The 19,229-nt window shown below is 42.4% G+C and overlaps 2 protein-coding genes across 5 annotated transcripts; both read right to left on the minus strand.

Moving 5' to 3' along the window:
- Positions 1 to 6,480: 6,480 nt before the first annotated feature.
- On the minus strand, positions 6,481 to 8,746 carry LOC115573119 (keratin, type I cytoskeletal 9-like). Of its 3 annotated transcripts, XM_030403757.1 has the most exons (5): positions 8,593 to 8,746; positions 8,307 to 8,372; positions 8,143 to 8,232; positions 6,744 to 7,831; positions 6,481 to 6,707 (listed from the first exon to the last, which is right to left on the minus strand). In XM_030403757.1, exons 1-5 carry the CDS (start codon positions 8,645 to 8,647, stop codon positions 6,573 to 6,575), a joined length of 1,434 nt encoding a protein of 477 aa, XP_030259617.1. In that variant the 5' UTR covers positions 8,648 to 8,746; the 3' UTR covers positions 6,481 to 6,572. The 3 variants fall into 3 exon arrangements, with proteins under 3 accessions (XP_030259617.1, XP_030259616.1, XP_030259618.1); XM_030403756.1 differs by having other exon boundaries at positions 6,481 to 7,831; XM_030403758.1 differs by lacking the exon at positions 8,143 to 8,232 and having other exon boundaries at positions 6,481 to 7,831.
- Positions 8,747 to 15,539: 6,793 nt separating this feature from the next.
- On the minus strand, positions 15,540 to 17,562 carry LOC115573120 (keratin, type I cytoskeletal 10-like). Of its 2 annotated transcripts, XM_030403760.1 has the most exons (6): positions 17,405 to 17,562; positions 17,119 to 17,184; positions 16,955 to 17,044; positions 16,092 to 16,645; positions 15,800 to 15,871; positions 15,540 to 15,763 (listed from the first exon to the last, which is right to left on the minus strand). In XM_030403760.1, exons 1-6 carry the CDS (start codon positions 17,457 to 17,459, stop codon positions 15,629 to 15,631), a joined length of 972 nt encoding a protein of 323 aa, XP_030259620.1. In that variant the 5' UTR covers positions 17,460 to 17,562; the 3' UTR covers positions 15,540 to 15,628. The 2 variants fall into 2 exon arrangements, with proteins under 2 accessions (XP_030259620.1, XP_030259619.1); XM_030403759.1 differs by having other exon boundaries at positions 15,540 to 15,871; positions 17,405 to 17,561.
- Between the last annotated feature and the right edge of the window lie 1,667 nt (positions 17,563 to 19,229).

Below are 19,229 nucleotides of genomic sequence, written 5' to 3' on the forward strand. Positions count from 1 at the left end.
ACACCTCTGCATTTTGAATGCCTTTTTGTCAAATTAATTTTTCATAAAAGTAAACACTTAACCATAGGTAACATTTACAGACCCCCAAATGCTCATTCAGAATCTACTGATTGTATACTCTCCACCATCAACTCCATAGATCGACCAGGAGAAATGATTGTACTTGGTGATTTTAATAAAAATTGGTTGGAACGTGTATCCCTCAGAGATAAACATTTATTTAGCAGCATAAACCTTACGCAAATTATCGCTGAACCAACAAGAGTTGATAGAACATCTTCAACACTCTTAGACTGGATACTTGTCACTCATCCTGATCGAATTATAAAATCAGGGGTATTACCTGACAGCTTAAGTGACCATTCAATTATTTTCTGTGTTTGGAAAATTAAACTTCCTCGTCTTCCACCAAAGTGTATAAAAGTAAGAAAAATAAAATATATCAATGTTGAACAATTTATTGACGATGTAAGTGCACTAAAATGGGATAGAACTAATACCTTTTGTTAACGATGCTTGGGATTATTTTTACACAGAATTTACTAATGTTATTAATAAACATGCCCCTGGACAATAAGGAAAGTTAAGGGCAGACACCTACCATGGATAAATGCTGACTTATTAGGTTTATTCAGACAAAGGGATAAGGCCTGGCAGAAATATCGTTCCACAAAAGATTTAGGTGACTGGAATGCATATAAACAACTAAGAAACATCTGTACAACTAAAACTAGGAATGCAAAATCCAGCTACTATAAAGACTCACTCATTAATGATTTTAAAAACCCAAAACAATTCTGGAATACAATTAATAGCATAATGAGTAAGTCTTCAAAAGATTACACTACTCATCTGAAAATTAATAACGAAATTGTGAACGATCCTTCAACAATTGCGAATGCCTTTATCCAACATTTCTCCAAGATCTGTAGCTCTCATTCCTTTAGCCCTTCTTGAAATGTAGCATCAAATAGTGTCAATTGCAGTCACTCCTTCTCCTTTAGGAAAATAAGTCCACTGGATGTACAACGAGTCATAGATGGACTTAACTCTACCAGTGGAGCTGGTCCGGATGGCCTTGAAATTAAGTTTGTAAAAATTGCCTCTCACATTTTGTCGTATCCCTTGTCTGATCTATTTAATATGTCAATTGATACCTGTGTTGTTCCCTCAAGTTGGAAATGTTCCAGAATCACACCTTTACATGAAGGTGGCGACTCTCATGACTTTAATAACTATAGACCCATTTCCATAATAAATTGTGTAGTCAAATTTGAAAAATTAGTTTTTAATGAACTTTCTCATTATATTAATGAGTTTGACATTTTATCCCCTTATCAATCCAGTTTCAGATCACATTTTTCAACAACGGCTCTCCTTAAATTCACTAATGACATAACATCCTCCTCAGACAACAACATGCTCACAGGTGCAATTTTCATAGATCTTACCAAGGCTTTTGACATGGTTGACCACTATCTCCTCCTCGATAAGCCCCATGCCATAGGACTCTCTGAGAGCTCATTGCTCTGGTTCAACTCCTACCTTCATCATAGATACCAATGTGTCTCTCTTCATGGCACACAGTCAGACTTTATGTTAATGGAAAAGGGTATCCCCCAAGGTTCTTCCTTAGGTCCACTTCAGCATCTTTATCAATGACTTACCACAAGTTTGTTCTGATTGTCAAATTCATCATTATGCGGATGATACTGTCATGTACACCTCTGGATCCAATATTACTCAAATCCAGTCAATATTACAGTTACATTTTGATTACATACAGAAATGGTTTTCAACCAACAAACTTTTACTCAATAAGAAGAAGTCATATAATATGTTATTTGGTACTAGACAGAAACTTTTACATTCTGCTAAACTGTCCATTAATTATCCCGATGGTACTCCTCTTGAAGTAATAGATCGTTTCAAATATCTTGGTGTCTGGCTCGATTCTCAACTTACCTTTAAAGTACATATTGACTCAGTTATCAAGAAAATAAACTTCAGCTCGGGTCTTCTGTAACGTTCAATAAACTGTTTCACCCTACAGATTAGGAAAAAGATTGTCACACATCTTATTCTTCCTATACTCGATTATGCAGATATTGTATATCAGAACACTTCAGAAACCAACTTGTCCTCCCTCAAAGTCACTTATAACAACCTCTGTAGATTTATATTAAGATGTCCATACAGAACTCATCACTGCACTATGTATCATTCTCTAAATTGGTTAACACCAGAGTTCAGAAGGCAGTTTCATTGGCTGCAGTTTATTTTCAAATGTATTTATTATAAATACCCCCCATTCTTAAAACAATATTTGACCCCCTATAGGTCACAGCACTACTTACGCCACACTGACAGTTGTTTTTCATTGTTCCGAGAATTCAGAAGGAAATTGGTTGACTTTCCTTTCAATTTAAAGCTCCATCAGATTGGAAAACCTTACCTAATTTTCTAAAATCTATCACTTCTTTTCATCTCTTTAGGAAATCCCTTTTTATTCATCTACAAAAACCCTGTTCTTGTTTCTAACAAATTACTGATGATAATTTCGATCTTTGGTGAACTGTGCATACAATACATCTCACTGACACTGAATTTATGAATGTACTGGATATGATGATGGGTATATAATGAGAGTGGTATATAATACCACTCATGTATAAATGTGAATCTAGATGGACTGGGGGGGCAGGGAACGGTTGGCTCAAGAGTGTATTGTGTGGATGTTATCGTCTTGTAATGTATTGTTTTGTTGTAATGTTCTGTCTTACTCCTGTATGTCCTGTAATGTAATGTCATGCTGAATTTTTTGTTTTATTATTGGCTGTATACATGTTAAGGACTCCCTTGAAAACAAGATGATTCATCTTAAGGGACTATCCTTCAAATAATTAAATAAATAAATTAAATAATTCATAGCATTTTACCACCTTCAATGTGAGCATAGGGAAACTATAGAATTAGTTGTTTACGCCTACAAAACAAAACAGACAGTTTCACAAAACCAAGATAAGGGATTTAGCCGGGATTTGTTGGTTATCCTGGGTGAATTTAGCCTCAAGTCGGTTGCATGAAAGCAGGTCAAACTTAACCCAACCAAGTTACTATGGTGATTTATTCTCTGCAGCTAGCCTGCTCCAGACCAGGCTAACAGCCAGGCCTAGATTAATCCTAGAGATTCACCTATATTTCCACTGTCAATCCTGTGGGGAATTCATGTGTTTTACAGCATGTCCATGGTCTTTCTAAGTATGTTGCATCATTTTAATTATCCTGCATTAAAATATTACATATATATTGTCATTTTTCATTTCATTAAAATCTGTTGGCTGTTTGTAATTGCAACAGTCTTTTCATATTGATTCAAGTGGTAGTATTCTTACTCGGGCCAAGTGTCATATTGCTATGCTAATGAAGACTGCTTGTCAAATTGCCATCAGAGGTTTTATAAATATGTTTCATTGCAGTAATTGAGATTACAAAACACAGCTGATGAAGTTGCAAAGGTGTTTTCAATTAAATCTGTGACGAGGGATATATATATATATATATATATATATCGAGAGAGAGAGAGAGAGAGAGAGAGAGATATCTGTCTCTCTATGTATATATATATATAGAGAGAGAGATATATATATATATAGATATAGATATATATATATAGATATATGTAGGTAGATAGAAATATAGACAGCCATGCTCTCACTGTACTACGGATGGTCTGTGTTACATTGAGATTTTTTGCAAGTGGCAGCTTCCTTTATTCTGTTGGGGATGCAGCGAACCTCAATAAAGGAACAATTTGCCGCACAATAAGACGTGTTTGTCTGGCGCTGAAGTCATTCATCAACATATTCATCACCTTCCCTGGCCACAGAAGACACCTCTACATCAAGGAGGAGTTTTACAAGATTGCAGGTAACCTCAATTTCAATGTGCAACTATTAGTTTCTAATTTGATCAGTCACAGTTGGATACGCACTATTTTTTGTTACAGCTTTCCCTGACATCATTGGTGCAGTGGATTACACACACATCAGGATCAAATGATCCTCAGGAGAACATGAGAGAGATTCAACTTCACATTTCAGATGATCTGTGATGCTGACTGCCTTGTCAGCAATTTAGAGGCAAAGTGTCCTGGCTCGGTGCATGACTCCAGAGCCTATCGGGCTAGTCCAATTTACGAGAGACTTTCCCAAGGTAAGCCACACATTTTATTTGTACTGTAAGCACCTTGGACATCATGAGTGTTTAACTCTGCCGTGTAGTTTTCTAAATGATATCTTGCATTATCGGGCGAATTCTCTAGTGTGCTGCTGGGAGACAAAGGCTATGCCTGCGAGTCATTCCTCTTGACTCCCCATGCGGAGCCCACAAATCCAACCACAGCAGGCCTACAACCATGCACACAGCAAGACAAGGGCTCGAATCGAGACCACCTTCGGCCTTCTGAAATCTCAGTTTCAGTGCCTGCACCACCTGAGGGTTTGTTTGGCAGTCATTTTTCTTGGTTGCTTGGATCCTGGAATAGAGAGAGCAAAAGCAACAAAGATTAAAACACTGTATTGCAGTTATGGTTACTGTGTGCACTAAAATACTCACTTCTCTTTCCAGTTTCTGGATTTCCAGGTCCAGTTTCCTGAGTGTCCGGCGTTTAATCTCAAGCTCCAGCTCCATTTCTTGGAGCTTTCTCTTCTTCAATTTGATTTTAATGTCTGCCAGCTCTATCGGTTTCTCCAGGTGCTTTGCATACAGTCTTCTGACAGTTTGTGAAGTCTGTAAAAGAAATGTCGATTAGCACAGCAGGATTTGTGCATAATGTAGATCTACTTTAGCCAATACTCACAATGTTACCAGGCTGCTTAGGAGAATGTGCAGCATCTGGGTCCTGTTACACATATATTTTCTATTAGCACCACATCACTGGCTTCATACTTTATGGGCTAAATAAGCAGGATATTTCCATGAAATTGACATACCTCAAGCCTTCTGGAGTCCAGTGACAGTCTCCTTATCTGCAGAAGTGCATTCTGCAGCTGCAGATGTGACTTCCCCCTGCCATATACATACATGTATTGAGAGAACTTGAATTAAGATTTCACAGAACATACCAAGCCTGTGATTTGAATACAATGTACTAACCGGACCGTATTCTGGTGGCTCCCAGACACTGTAAGGAAATCCAAAGTCAGACAGTATAATATATTTATTGGATTGTGTTCCATGTGCAGTACGACTACAATATGTACCTTGAATGAAGCGGACAGTTTCTGTGGCTGGGACAGAGTCTGTTACTGTCCCTCCCTGGATCCCCTCCATCACTGGCCTCCCTTTATTTAAATGGAGTCCCAGCTCCTCTGCTGGGGTCATATCCTGGCTCGGTGGGCCGCCCCCTGTGCCATTAACTGCTACAGTCATACAGACATTCAATATGTCAGCAGACACCTATTCACCTCATTTGTTCACCGTTATCTACTTTAAAGTCACTTACCAGCCTGCAAAATGTTCTTGTATTTAGTCTTAACTTGCTGCCAGGTCCTTTTATGTCCAGACAAGTTTGTTCTTTATGAAGGATAGAAGGATAAAATAGATAAAAATGCAACATGAGAAAAATAGATTAAATGACACACATTGTGGATGATTGTTTGCACTTAATCATACTCTACATTTCCCCAGTAACATGCACCTCTACTTGCCACATTTAAAGCAAAGTGTACAACAGTTGATTAGTGGACTTTCAAAGTAACTCCTTTAATTGTAGCCCAATTATGACAGTTCCACTGGAGCACTGTATAATTATAGAGTTTTTAACTACTTGGGCATTAAGCCAGTCCACTATTGTCTGTCAGGCTTTCTCCCTTTCTTTATGGCACTGGTATTGCCTTTTTTTCTGATGTCTTTCACCTCTTCATAGAACTCCATCATGAGCTGTTGTTCAGCGGCTATGAAATATGAAGCGCGACTTATCCATGTTCCCATCGGTGATTCTGTGAGCGATCGCGAGGTCTATTTAAGTGTGCCCTCAACACGCACTTATCCCGACTATCTACACCTGGCTTGACATAGCTGCGCCTTTTCATCCTGGCTCGGCAAACGTGCAACCAATTAAGCCAGGATAAGCCGAGCAGACTAGGTCAAGTCGGGCTTGCTCAATTATCCTGGATTTCTTTATTCTACTTTTGTGCAATACCCCTCTGATCTGCTCAGCTTGAAGTAGGACATGTCGTTATGAAAAATCCATATTTATATTGAACATTTGATAATTAGCATTTTATAAATGAAACTCGGACATGGCAGATGAAAGACTGTTGAGTTACCCTGACAACACCGTTTTAATATAACTGGCCATAAGGTCTCAGTGTTTGCACCAAAACCAAGTTTCATTTTCTTTGAACGAAAACCCAGTAGGCCTAATGTTTTATAATCTATTCCAAAACCCATATCTGGAAAAGAAATAAGTAAACATATCATTTAAGAGTTTTATTTAAAGCAGAGAAAACTTCGGACATACAGAAATATCTTCTTTGTGATCAGTTCTGGGATCCCAAGATCTATAGCTAGGATGACTCTGCATTTGCTTTGTTCTGCAGCTTTTGCCCAACCTTCAGGTGTCCTCTCCCTGCGGCTTCAGGAAGGGAGTCTTTATGTAAAGGAACTGCAAAGATGCCGCCATCGGCTGTGCTGCCGTTGATGTAGCTGCTGTCGCCCGCACTGTGGCTGCCGTTGATGTAGCTGCTGTCGCCCGCACTGTGGCTGCCGTTGATGTAGCTGCTGTCGCCCGCACTGTGGCTGCCGTTGATGTAGCTGCTGTCGCCCGCACTGTGGCTGCCGTTGATGTAGCTGCTGTCGCCCGCACTGTGGCTGCCGTTGATGTAGCTGCTGTCGCCCGCACTGTGGCTGCCGTTGATGTAGCTGCTGTCGCCCGCACTGTGGCTGCCGTTGATGTAGCTGCTGTCGCCCGCACTGTGGCTGCCGTTGATGTAGCTGCTGTCGCCCGCACTGTGGCTGCCGTTGATGTAGCTGCTGTCGCCCGCACTGTGGCTGCCGTTGATGTAGCTGCTGTCGCCCGCACTGTGGCTGCCGTTGATGTAGCTGCTGTCGTCCGCACTGTGGCTGCCGCTGTTGCCCCCGCCGTTGCCGGCGGAGATGTAGCCGTTGCCCCAACTGTTGCCGATGGAGATGTCGCTGTTGCTACCGCCGTTGCCGGCGGAGATGCCGCTGTTGCCGGCGGAGATGCCGCTGTTGCTACCGCCGTTGCCGGCAGAGATGTAGCCGTTGCCCCAACTGTTGCCGGTGGAGATGTCGCTGTTGCTACCGCCGTGGCCAGCGGAGATGTAGCTGTTGCCGGCGGTGATGTCGCTGTTGCTACCGCCGTGGCCAGCGGAGATGTAGCCGTTGCCGGCGGAGATGCCGCTGTTGCTACCGCCGTTGCCGGCAGAGATGTAGCCGTTGCCCCAACTGTTGCCGGTGGAGATGTCGCTGTTGCTACCGCCGTGGCCAGCGGAGATGTAGCTGTTGCCGGCGGAGATGTCGCTGTTGCTACCGCCGTGGCCGGCGGAGATGTAGCTGTCATATCTGCTGCCACGGTCGTCGGCCACCCTGCGGCCGCCATTGTTGTTGCCGCTGGTGCTCGCGCTGCCGCCTGCGGGGAAGGTGCCGCTGAAGGTGCCGCCGCCGAAGGGGAAGGTGACGGTGAAAGTGAAGGTGCCGCTGTCCACGGCCGTGCCTACAGGGACATCTTTCTCAGTTTTCAGCTGTACAGGTTTCACGTGGCTAACTGATGACTCAACTTCCACATCATTGGTTTCCAGTTGTACTGAAAGTGAAAGAGCTGATTAACAAAAACAATTCAAGTGAAAGGAATTCAGTGATGTTCTCAACATTGACACACTGCTGTAAAATTCACAGCCAATTGAAAACCAGTCCAACAGAACATTTGGCCCTCAGTGTATCCATGTGTCAAAGCAGCTGTATACTTGACATTGTATGGTGATAGTTAAAGTTAGGCATTTTGTTGCAACACCAAACAAATGCATTAAAGTGAAAAAAAAGGGCTCTCATTATGAGGCTAATAGGAATAAGGCTCCACACACATTCTACCAGTAGGATTTTGCTGAACCTGCTCACCTTCTTTAGCTTCTTGCTCCCCCAACATGGACTCCATTGACTGGAGAAGTGCAATGGCCTTCTTTATTGAGAGCTCATTGGGAGACGAGTCTTTTGTACAAAAGGAAATTATGTTAGTGTCAGAAAGTAGCTCACAAAAAGGATTTGGGCACAAATGTTCTTACCTTCCATCTTCCTCTGAGGCACATGCTCATTTCTTTTATTTGTCCCACCAACTGGCAAACAAGAGCCTATGGATAGCACACTTGCTGTTAATCAAGTGTTCATGCCGTTTGAGGGCACGATATATCACAGACCAGTCACAACTAAAGTTTCACATATCAAGTTGTGCCAAAGCATCCTGTAGTATGTCAAGTTTTTGCCTGAAATTATGTAAACTTACTCTTACAGTTTCTGTACTCCATTAATTTTTTCAAAACAGAAGCTTGAAATAGAATGAAATGTGAATACCTTTGGCAAGCCAAACAGTCAGGACACAAATGAAGAAGGCCCACATAGCTCCCATTGCATCAGTCACCAACAGGAAATGCTACCTGTGCCACACACTGCATCTGAAAAAGCCTCTCATGCAGGTGACACACCTGTTGCTGATCAGCTCTGATTAGCTTTCTTCAGAGGCGCTGCAGTTCAGCCCCTCCTGTGACAAGCATGTGTTCGTTTGTATTTATTTATAGTGATACATTTTGGATTTATTAATTGCATGTTCCTTGATTTGGTTGTATGTTTATGAGACATTACAATATTAAATTCAATCTAACATCAGGTCCAAACACTGATAAAGCTCCAGCAGAAAGGAAAAAAATGGAAGAGTTATCTGTCCTCCTCAGACAGCTATGGAAGCCCTTAAAGGCCATAATTTGGATGATGGCAAGTACAAAAAACAAAACAGACGGCCCTAATCTGCTAAGCGTGATGCAGGATATGTTGTTGTCGTTGGTGTTATGAAAGATCTGTTTTATATGGAACATTTCATAATTAGTATTTTATACAAGAAAAGAAACTCAGACATGGCAGATGAAGTGAGAATAAAGAATAATAACATGGAGGATGTAAAAACAATAGAATTGAAATACAAAGATGTAATAAACTGTATCAATTAGTACAAGGTCATGCATACATTTCCTAAAGTTTGCACAAAAAGAAAGATTTTAGGGAGAGACAATTTGATCAAATCAATTATACAACTATCGGGGAGCCAATGTAGAGCGGTAAGCACAGGTCATAATTTGTTCATGCCTTTGTGTAATGATTGTACCAATGTACTAATTAGTAGCCCTTTTTAGATAGAAAAGGCGGCACATTTGCTCCAAGGTAAGGACGACAATGTGCCAGCTTGTCTTTCTAAAACCAAGGCATAATTTTCCTCCTTTCCCAAAAGCCGCCTCTGAGGTAGGCGTGAACATGTGATGTGACGTGAAGCTCGAAGTTGGGCTGTGAACAGTGACATAGAATTTGTCTTCAAAATAAGAGCTTTACATTGCACCCCATTGGAGTTTAGAACTGGGTTCTTAGCGGGGGGGGCTTTTAATTTGAAAGTAGTGACCGTCCTTAGCCTGCCGACACAACAACAAGCCAACACAACCAAACAGCTACAGAGACCGAGGAGATGCTAGCGTCTCCTGGATCTCAGCGGCTGTCCAGTTGTTCATCTTAATGTCTGCGGATTAAATGATGGACTGACTGCTGTGATCAGCTGTTTCTTGGTTTTAAAACTCCCCGGCTGTGGGTTGCACAACACTGCAGGTCACTGACACCTCCGCTCACCTCACGCAGAGGCCGGCACATTTCCACCTCGTTTTTAGATAGCAGGCGAGGCGGAAATAAGTGTACCCTCCGAGGCGGAAAATCGGCGGACCAAAACAGACCCCCACTTTGCCGCCCTCTGTCTAAAACCGCGGGCCGAGCCGCCAAAAGGACGGTCAAATTGGCAGCTTGGTGCTCTGTCTAAAAACGGCTACCAACGATGGGTTGATGAAGCCCTGTAAAGTTTTTGGGACTTTCTGTGGGTTTGGATTTGACATCAAACATAGACTGCAAAGAGACAAAGACTACTACCAAGAAATGATACCTCAGACAACCCTGTGGTGTATGCGATACAATGAAAGCTGCAATGGTTTCATTAGTAATGATTACAGAAATAAACATATTTTTGAATCGTATTCTGCTCTGCACCTATGTTTACTCATCAGCCTTTCATGGGTGATGGTGACCTACACTGGGATTGAACGCATGGCCGCAGTCTGTGTGCGCGTGTGCCAACCCATTAGCAGATTTTATAGGCATGACTGGGCACGTAAAACATAATGACCCTCTTGTGAGCAAAGTCGCTGGATTTTGTTCCCCCTTCACATGAGCATGTCCCCTGTCATTCACATAACGCCAAATTCGCCAAACCAAATTCACGTTGCCAGTCTGTGAGTCCTGGCAGAAGTGGCTACGCAGGACGAGGATTCTGGTGATCCGCTGACGTATAAACTTGAGCCATGACCAAAATGTTAAGTTGTCCACTACTTCGGCTAATGACAAAATGCTTGAACTGCTTGTAGTAAGATAACAGTAAGTAACATTTGTTCTCAGGAGCTGAGAACAAATGGCCGCAGCAGCGGAGCTGCCGTGAGTACGAGCTATAGTCTAGTCTGCCTTTCTATCTAATTGCCAAGGCCTTATCTTGAATCCTATCTTTGGACATTATAACGTCTTATATTAAATAGTTGAATAGTAAATCCAGCATCGGCGTCACCCATTGCTTTAACTGGAAAAGACAATCTCTTTCTGAACAATGGAACACGCCGTCTCCAACCAAACAATTTGGGAGGCCATTCAAGAAATGAAAAAGGACATTTCATTTTGACTCTAAAATGGACATAATGCAAACAAGTCTTAACACTATACATAATCGCATGTCAACGATTGCAGAACATGTCACAGAGTTAAAACAACGTGTCAGTGCAAATGAAGATACTGTGACTGACCTGAGAAAGCTCGCCTCCACGCTTGAGAAGGATAATTCCTACCTGAAGGAGAAGATGGAGGACCTGGAAAATAGAAGTCGATCCCATAATCTGCGTTTTCTTAATGTTCCTGAGCAGGCCGAGGGTAATAACATGCTGGAGTTTATGAATAAACTCATTCCACTGCTCCTTTGTGAAGAAAACTTCACGTCGCTGCCAGTTATCGAGCAGGCTCACTGTTCTCCTTCCACACGCAGACAAATTACCAAAACTGGTCCTCCAGAAACGGCGTGAGTTCAACAAAATAAAGAAAAAACTTTGTGAACTGAACATTAAATACTCTCTCCTGTACCCTGCCACACTGAAAGTCATAATCAACGGTAAATCCAGAATGTTTCGCTGCCCTGACGACGTTGAGACATTTCTCTGTGATGACATGTCATCGCCATAATCCTCTGGGTGAGGTCCTTTTCTGATGTTTCTTCCTTCTCTTCTCATTGTAATGATGTTTTTTTTGTTTGGTAACTGATAAAGCATCCTAATCATTATTAAGATGATCGCCTTGCTACCGGGTGCTTGTTACCATGGTGATTTTTGTTTGCCGTCTGCCGTGTGTTTGGGCACGTAAAGCACAGTGTTGCAATGAACTGCTGTAAAGCTCCTTTGTTAATATTTACCGGCGGAAGAAAGTTATTTCTGTTTCCTTTTGCTTGTTTGTTCTTATTTGGCCCATGGAACGGAAAAAAAAAGAAAGAAATTTTGTCAAGGCCTAGTAATATAAGTACAAGAAGTGAGAAACCTTGATTTCGCTCTCCTTATGATTATTGAAATCCTTGAAATTATTCTCACAGTTTCTGTTAATTGGTAGACTAGACAAAGCTTATTATGTCTCTGTTTAGGAGATCTGTTAGATTGTGTTATATGTGTGTGAATGTGTTTGTTTGTGTGATCATGGCTCTCCCCTCTCCCAAGTCACCATCTCCCCCTCACCACCATCCCCGTACTACACACCCTATCAGTACCTGTGATGTATTAATTGAACTGCTTGGTGTTTGTATACACATTTGAATGAGTATACGAATCTGTATATAATTATTTTTGAATTATGAATACAGAAAAAGGTTTACACATTATTCGTCTTAATATTAGGAGCCTACCATCCAAAATCGACCTCCTAAAAGCATGGATTGCCTACAATAAACCCAGTGTGCTCACTTTACCTGAACCTTGGCTTCACAGTAATATTTCAGATAATGAAATCAAACTTGTTGATTACGTTTTGTATAGAGCTGATAGAGGATCTAGAGGAGGAGGAGTGGCTACATACGTTTCATCTCATTTATGCTCAGAACTTGTTGTGCCAACAGTTACACCTCTGCATTTTGAATGCCTTTTTGTCAAATTAATTTTTCATAAAAATAAACACTTAACCATAGGTAACATTTACAGACCCCCAAATGCTCATTCAGAATCTACTGATTGTATACTCTACAACCATGCACACAGCAACAGAGCAAAAGCAACAAAGATTAAAACACTGTATTGCAGTTATGGTTACTGTGTGCACTAAAATACTCACTTCTCTTTCCAGTTTCTGGATTTCCAGGTCCAGTTTCCTGAGTGTCCGGCGTTTAATCTCAAGCTCCAGCTCCATTTCTTGGAGCTTTCTCTTCTTCAATTTGATTTTAATGTCTGCCAGCTCTATCGGTTTCTCCAGGTGCTTTGCATACAGTCTTCTGACAGTTTGTGAAGTCTGTAAAAGAAATGTCAATTAGCACAGCAGGATTTGTGCATAATGTAGATCTACTTTAGCCAATACTCACAATGTTACCAGGCTGCTTAGGAGAATGTGCAGCATCTGGGTCCTGTTACACATATATTTTCTATTAGCACCACATCACTGGCTTCATACTTTATGGGCTAAATAAGCAGGATATTTCCATGAAATTGACATACCTCAAGCCTTCTGGAGTCCAGTGACAGTCTCCTTATCTGCAGAAGTGCATTCTGCAGCTGCAGATGTGACTTCCCCCTGCCATATACATACATGTATTGAGAGAACTTAAATTAAGATTTCACAGAACATACCAAGCCTGTGATTTGAATACAATGTACTAGGGCTGCACAAAAAATCGTTAAAAAATCGCGATCTCGATTCACACATACACGTGATCTCATTTCTACACACAGCGATTCTGAAGCATTTTATATCTCGAGCCGAATCACAAACAAATGCTCCTATTTTCCTCCCGGATTTTTTGAAGCGCCCCCAAACGCAGCACGGCCGCTGCCTCCTCCCTCAACCTGTGGTAAAGCGTCTTTACAACACGTGATTCAGTGGCGGAAGCCCACCTGCAGTTGAGTGTTTGGAAGGAGTGTGAGAAGCCGTTTTTAGACAAGGCAGCAAGCCGCCAATCTGCCCGTCCTATTGACGGCTAGGTCCGCGGTTTTAGACAGAGGGCGGCAAATTGGGGGTCTGTTTTGGTCCGCCGATTTGCTGCCTCGGACGGTACACTTATTTCCGCCTCGACTGCTAGCTTGTTGTTGTAGCGACAAGCTAGGAACGGTCGCTACTTTCAAATTAAAAGCCCCCCGCTAAGAACCCAGTTCTAAACTCCAATGGGGTGCAATGTAAAGCTCTTATTTTGAAGACAAATTTGTTGTCAACTGTTTGCAGCCCAACTTCGGGCTTCACGTCACGTCACCTCTGAGGCGGCTTTTGGAAAAGGAAGAATATTATGCCTCCGTTTTAGAAAGCCGATCACAGCAGCTATCACATATCACCTAGCCAAAGCTACGGCCCCAATAAACACTGTACAACATGAGGTATTAGAGGATGCCCTCTCATCTTGGAGACTAATTTTTTTTTACTTTTGTAAAAATCATTTATTATCCAATGATAGAACTAACAAAACAAAAAAAAACATTGCTTTGGCAGAGGCATAGTAGTATGCCTCTGCCATACTACAATGTTTTTTTTTGTTTTGTTCAAGTTCATCAGTGCAATAAACATTTTGTGAAAAAAATCGTGCCAGAGAATCGTGATCTCAATTCTAAGCAAAAAAAATCGTGGTTCACATTTTTTCCAGAATCGTGCAGCCCTACAATGTACTAACCGGACCGTATTCTGGTGGCTCCCAGACACTGTAAGGAAATCCAAAGTCAGACAGTATAATATATAAATATATTTATTGGATTGTGTTCCATGTGCAGTACGACTACAATATGTACCTTGAATGAAGCGGACAGTTTCTGTGGCTGGGACAGAGTCTGTTACTGTCCCTCCCTGGATCCCCTCCATCACTGGCCTCCCTTTATTTAAATGGAGTCCCAGCTCCTCTGCTGGGGTCATATCCTGGCTCGGTGGGCCGCCCCCTGTGCCATTAACTGCTACAGTCATACAGACATTCAATATGTCAGCAGACACCTATTCACCTCATTTGTTCACCGTTATCTACTTTAAAGTCACTTACCAGCCTGCAAAATGTTCTTGTATTTAGTCTTAACTTGCCGCCAGGTCCTTTTATGTCCAGACAAGTTTGTTCTTTATGAAGGATAGAAGGATAAAATAAATAAAATGCAACATGAGAAAAATAGATTAAATGACACACATTGTGGATGATTGTTTGCACTTAATCATACTCTACATTTCCCCAGTAACATGCTCCTCTACTTGCCACATTTAAAGCAAAGTATACAACAGTTGATTAGTGGACTTTCAAAGTAACTTCTTTAATTGTAGCCTAATTATGATAGTTCCACTGGAGCACTGTATAATTATAGAGTTTTTAACTACTTGGGCATTAAGCCGGTCCACTATTGTCTGTCAGGCTTTCTCCCCTTCTTTATGACACTGGTATTGCCTTTTTTTCCTTATGTCTTTCACATCTTCATAGAACTCCATCATGAGCTGTTGTTCAGCGGCTATGAAATATGAAGCGCGACTTATCCATGTTCCCATTGGTGATTCTGTGAGCGATCGCGAGGTCTATTTAAGTGTGCCGTCAACACGCACTTATCCCGACTATCTACACCTGGCTTGACATAGCTGCGCCTTTTCATCCTGGCTCGGCAAACGTGCAACCAATTAAGCCAGGATAAGCCGAGCAGACTAGGTCAAGTCGGGCTTGCTCAATTATCCTGGATTTCTTTATTCTACTTTTGTGCAATACCCCTCTGATCTGCTCAGCTTGAAGTAGGACATGTTATGAAAAATCCATATTTATACTGAACATTTGATAATTAGCATTTTATAAATGAAACTCGGACATGGCAGATGAAAGACTGTTGACTTACCCTGACAACACTGTTTAATATAACTGGCCATAAGGTCTCAGTGTTTGCACCAACAAAACCAAGTTTCATTTTCTTTGAACGAAAACCCAGTAGGCCTAATGTTTTATAATCTATTCCAAAACCCATATCTGGAAAAGAAATAAGTAAACATATCATTTAAGAGTTTTATTTAAAGCAGAGAAAACTTGGGACATACAGAAATATCTTTGTGATCAGTTCTGGGATCCCAAGATCTAAAGCTAGGATGACTCTGCATTTGCCTTGTTCTGCAGCTTTTGCCCAACCTTCAGGTGTCCTCTCCCTGCGGCTTCAGGAAGGGAGTCTTTATGTATAGGAACTGCAAAGATGCCGCCATCGGCTGTGCTGCCGTTGATGTAGCTGCTGTCGCCCGCACTGTGGCTGCCGTTGATGTAGCTGCTGTCGCCCGCACTGTGGCTGCCGTTGATGTAGCTGCTGTCGCTCGCACTGTGGCTGCCGTTGATGTAGCTGCTGTCGCCCGCACTGTGGCTGCCGTTGATGTAGCTGCTGTCGCCCGCACTGTGGCTGCCGTTGATGTAGCTGCTGTCGCCCGCACTGTGGCTGCCGTTGATGTAGCTAGCTGCTGTCGCCCGCACTGTGGCTGCCGTTGATGTAGCTGCTGTCGCCCGCACTGTGGCTGCCGTTGATGTAGCTGCTGTCGCTCGCACTGTGGCTGCCGTTGATGTAGCTGCTGTCGCTCGCACTGTATATGCCGCTGTTGCCCCCGCCGTTGCCGGCGGAGATGTAGCCGTTGCCCCAACTGTTGCCAGTGGAGATGCCGCTGTTGCTACCGCCGTTGCCGGCGGAGATGCCGCTGTTGCCGGCGGAGATGCCGCTGTTGCTACCGCCGTTGCCGGCGGAGATGCCGCCGTTGCCCCAACTGTTGCCGGTGGAGATGTCGCTGTTGCTACCGCCGTGGCCAGCGGAGATGTAGCTGTTGCCGGCGGAGATGTCGCTGTTGCTACCGCCGTGTCCGGCGGAGATGTAGCTGTCATATCTGCTGCCACGGTCGTCGGCCACCCTGCAGCCGCCATTGTTGTTGCCGCTGGTGCTCGCGCTGCCGCCTGCGGGGAAGGTGCCGCTGAAGGTGCCGCCGCCGAAGGGGAAGGTGAAGGTGAAAGTGAAGGTGCCGCTGTCCACGGCCGTGCCTACAGGGACATCCTTCTCAGTTTTGAGCTGTACAGGTTTCACGTGGCTAACTGATGACTCAACTTCCACATCATTGGTTTCCAGTTGTACTGAAAGTGAAAGAGCTGATTAACAAAAACAATTCAAGTGAAAGTAATTCAGTGATGTTCTCAACATTGACACACTGCTGTAAAATTCACAGCCAATTGAAAACCAGTCCAACAGAACATTTGGCCCTCAGTGTATCCATGTGTCAAAGCAGCTGTATACTTGACATTGTATGGTGATATAGTTAAAGTTAGGCATTTTGTTGCAACACCAAACAAATGCATTAAAGTGAAAAAAAGGGCTCTCATTATGAGGCTAATAGGAAGGCTCCACACACATTCTACCAGTAGGATTTTGCTGAACCTGCTCACCTTCTTTAGCTTCTTGCTCCCCCAACATGGACTCCATTGACTGGAGAAGTGCAATGGCCTTCTTTAATGAGAGCTCATTGGGAGACGAGTCTTTTGTACAAAAGGAAATTATGTTAGTGTCAGAAAGTAGCTCACAAAAAGGATTTGGGCACAAATGTTCTTACCTTCCATCTTCCTCTGAGGCACATGCTCATTTCTTTTATTTGTCCCACCAACTGGCAAACAAGAGCCTATGGATAGCACACTTGCTGTTAATCAAGTGTTCATGCCGTTTGAGGGCACGATATATCACAGACCAGTCACAACTAAAGTTTCACATATCAAGTTGTGCCAAAGCATCCTGTAGTATGTCAAGTTTTTGCCTCAAATTATGTAAACTTACTCTTACAGTTTCTGTACTCCATTAATTTTTTCAAAACAGAAGCTTGAAATAGAATGAAATGTGAATACCTTTGGCAAGCCAAACAGTCAGGACACAAATGAAGAAGGCCCACATAGCTCCCATTGCATCAGTCACCAACAGGAAATGCTACCTGTGCCACACACTGCGTCTGAAGAAGCCTCTCATGCAGGTGACACACCTGTTGCTGATCAGCTCTGATTAGCTTTCTTCAGAGGCGCTGCAATTCAGCCCCTCCAGTGACAAGCATGTGTTCGTTTGTATTTATTTATAGTGATAAATTTTGGAGTTATTAATTTCATATTCCTTGTTTTGGTTGTATGTTTGTGAGACGTTACAATATTAAATTCAATCTCACATTAGGTCCAAACACTGATAAAGCTCCAGTAGAAAGGAAAAAAATGGAAGAGTTATCTGTCCTCTTCAGACAGCTATGGAAGCCCTTAAAGGCCATAATGGCAAGTACAAAAAACTAAATAGATGGCCCTAATCTGCTCAGCTTGAAGCAAGACATGTTGTTGTCGTTGTTGTTATAAAAAATCTGTATTTATATGGCACATTTCATCATCAGTACTTTATAAAAGAAAATAAACTTAGACATGGCAGATGAAGTGAGAATAAAGGATAAAAACCTGGAGGATGTAAAAACAACAAAATTCAAATACAAAGATGTAATAAACTGTATCAATAAGTACAAGGTCATGCATCATACATTTCCTAAAATTTGCACAAAAAGAATGATTTTAGGGAGAGATGATTTGAAAATCAATTATACAACTATCGGGGAGCCAATGTAAGTACAGGTCATAATTTGTTCATGTCTCTGTGTAATGATTATACCAATGTACTAATTAGTAACGATGGGTTGATTAAGCCCTGTACTAGACTTCTACCAAGAAATGCAAAACAGCTCGCTTAGCATGTCATTGCAGTCCTTCAACTCACTACGTCTTTTGTCAGATTCCTGCAATCTGCCTGCAGAAAAACAGCGGATGATTTACCCGCTGAACACTTAAGACCTGTCTCTAACCCAGAGATTTAAAAATGATTACACGAAAGCAATGCCCTTTCCAAAGCCCCACACCCACTAGAGCTCTTGTAAGATTAAGGGCTGATCATGTATCTGATGGTGCCACAGCAAGTTTCCAACTGCCTTTAGTCTGTTGCAAGGGCATAATCCCAGCAAATCCTTTATTTTCCTCAGTACATCCAACACACACTGCTGCCAGCCTTAACACAGGCACAACAACAAGTGGGGTAAATGAGCGAAGTGCGAGCAAAGAAATAATAAAAAAAAAAACTGCTGTGTCGCTTCTCAAAGGATTGTCAGCATGGTGAATCTTTTTTCTTCTAATCCATGGCCAGTAATCAAAAAACAACGCACAGCGGATGGGAATGACGCATTTTCCCATAAGGCCGTGTTCTTGATGTCCGTCTGCGACCTGTTCAGAGTAATAGGATCACTGCGGTGGAGGGCAGAGGTTTGAGGGAGGTCATGAAGCAGTGGGGGTGCAGCAGGCTGCTGGAGAGACCTGTGATTGGACAGATTCACGTCTAGTCCTCTCTGAAGCCGAACAACATGCGTCCAAGCATGTGTGGGGCGGACAAGAGCTGCGAGAGCTGAGGACGCTCCGAAGACACGTCCTGACAGTGTGAGTTGAGTTGGTGGTGGTAGCCATTATAACTTTCATGTATTTTAATGCTGCAAACTCCAATTAATGTGATAAGAATCTACAATTAATGGTAGAAGTAATAATAATGTATATTTCACTCATGTTACTGTATTTGTCAGCAATGTCAAATTGTTTACAGTAAAATATTTACTAAAGATTCAAAGTTTAAAAACAAATCAACTGCAAGGGAGACATGATATGC

Source organism: Sparus aurata, chromosome 21 (genome assembly GCF_900880675.1).
Source record: "Sparus aurata chromosome 21, fSpaAur1.1, whole genome shotgun sequence".
NCBI classification, from domain to species: Eukaryota; Metazoa; Chordata; class Actinopteri; order Spariformes; family Sparidae; genus Sparus; species Sparus aurata.

Bases quoted from the DNA above. Each gene is read 5' to 3' on its own strand.
- LOC115573119 (XM_030403756.1), bottom strand. From the start codon at position 8,647: ATGGGAGCTATGTGGGCCTTCTTCATTTGTGTCCTGACTGTTTGGCTT. The intron at 8,373-8,592 runs GTATTCACATTT...TGCTATCCATAG, and splicing joins GACTGTTTGGCTTGCCAAAG to GCTCTTGTTTGCCAGTTGGT. The intron at 8,233-8,306 runs GTAAGAACATTT...TTTGTACAAAAG, and splicing joins GCCTCAGAGGAAGATGGAAG to ACTCGTCTCCCAATGAGCTC.
- LOC115573120 (XM_030403759.1), bottom strand. From the start codon at position 17,459: ATGGGAGCTATGTGGGCCTTCTTCATTTGTGTCCTGACTGTTTGGCTT. The intron at 17,185-17,404 runs GTATTCACATTT...TGCTATCCATAG, and splicing joins GACTGTTTGGCTTGCCAAAG to GCTCTTGTTTGCCAGTTGGT. The intron at 15,872-16,091 runs ATCAACGGCAGC...GACAGCAGCTAC, and splicing joins GTGCGAGCGACAGCAGCTAC to ATCAACGGCAGCCACAGTGC.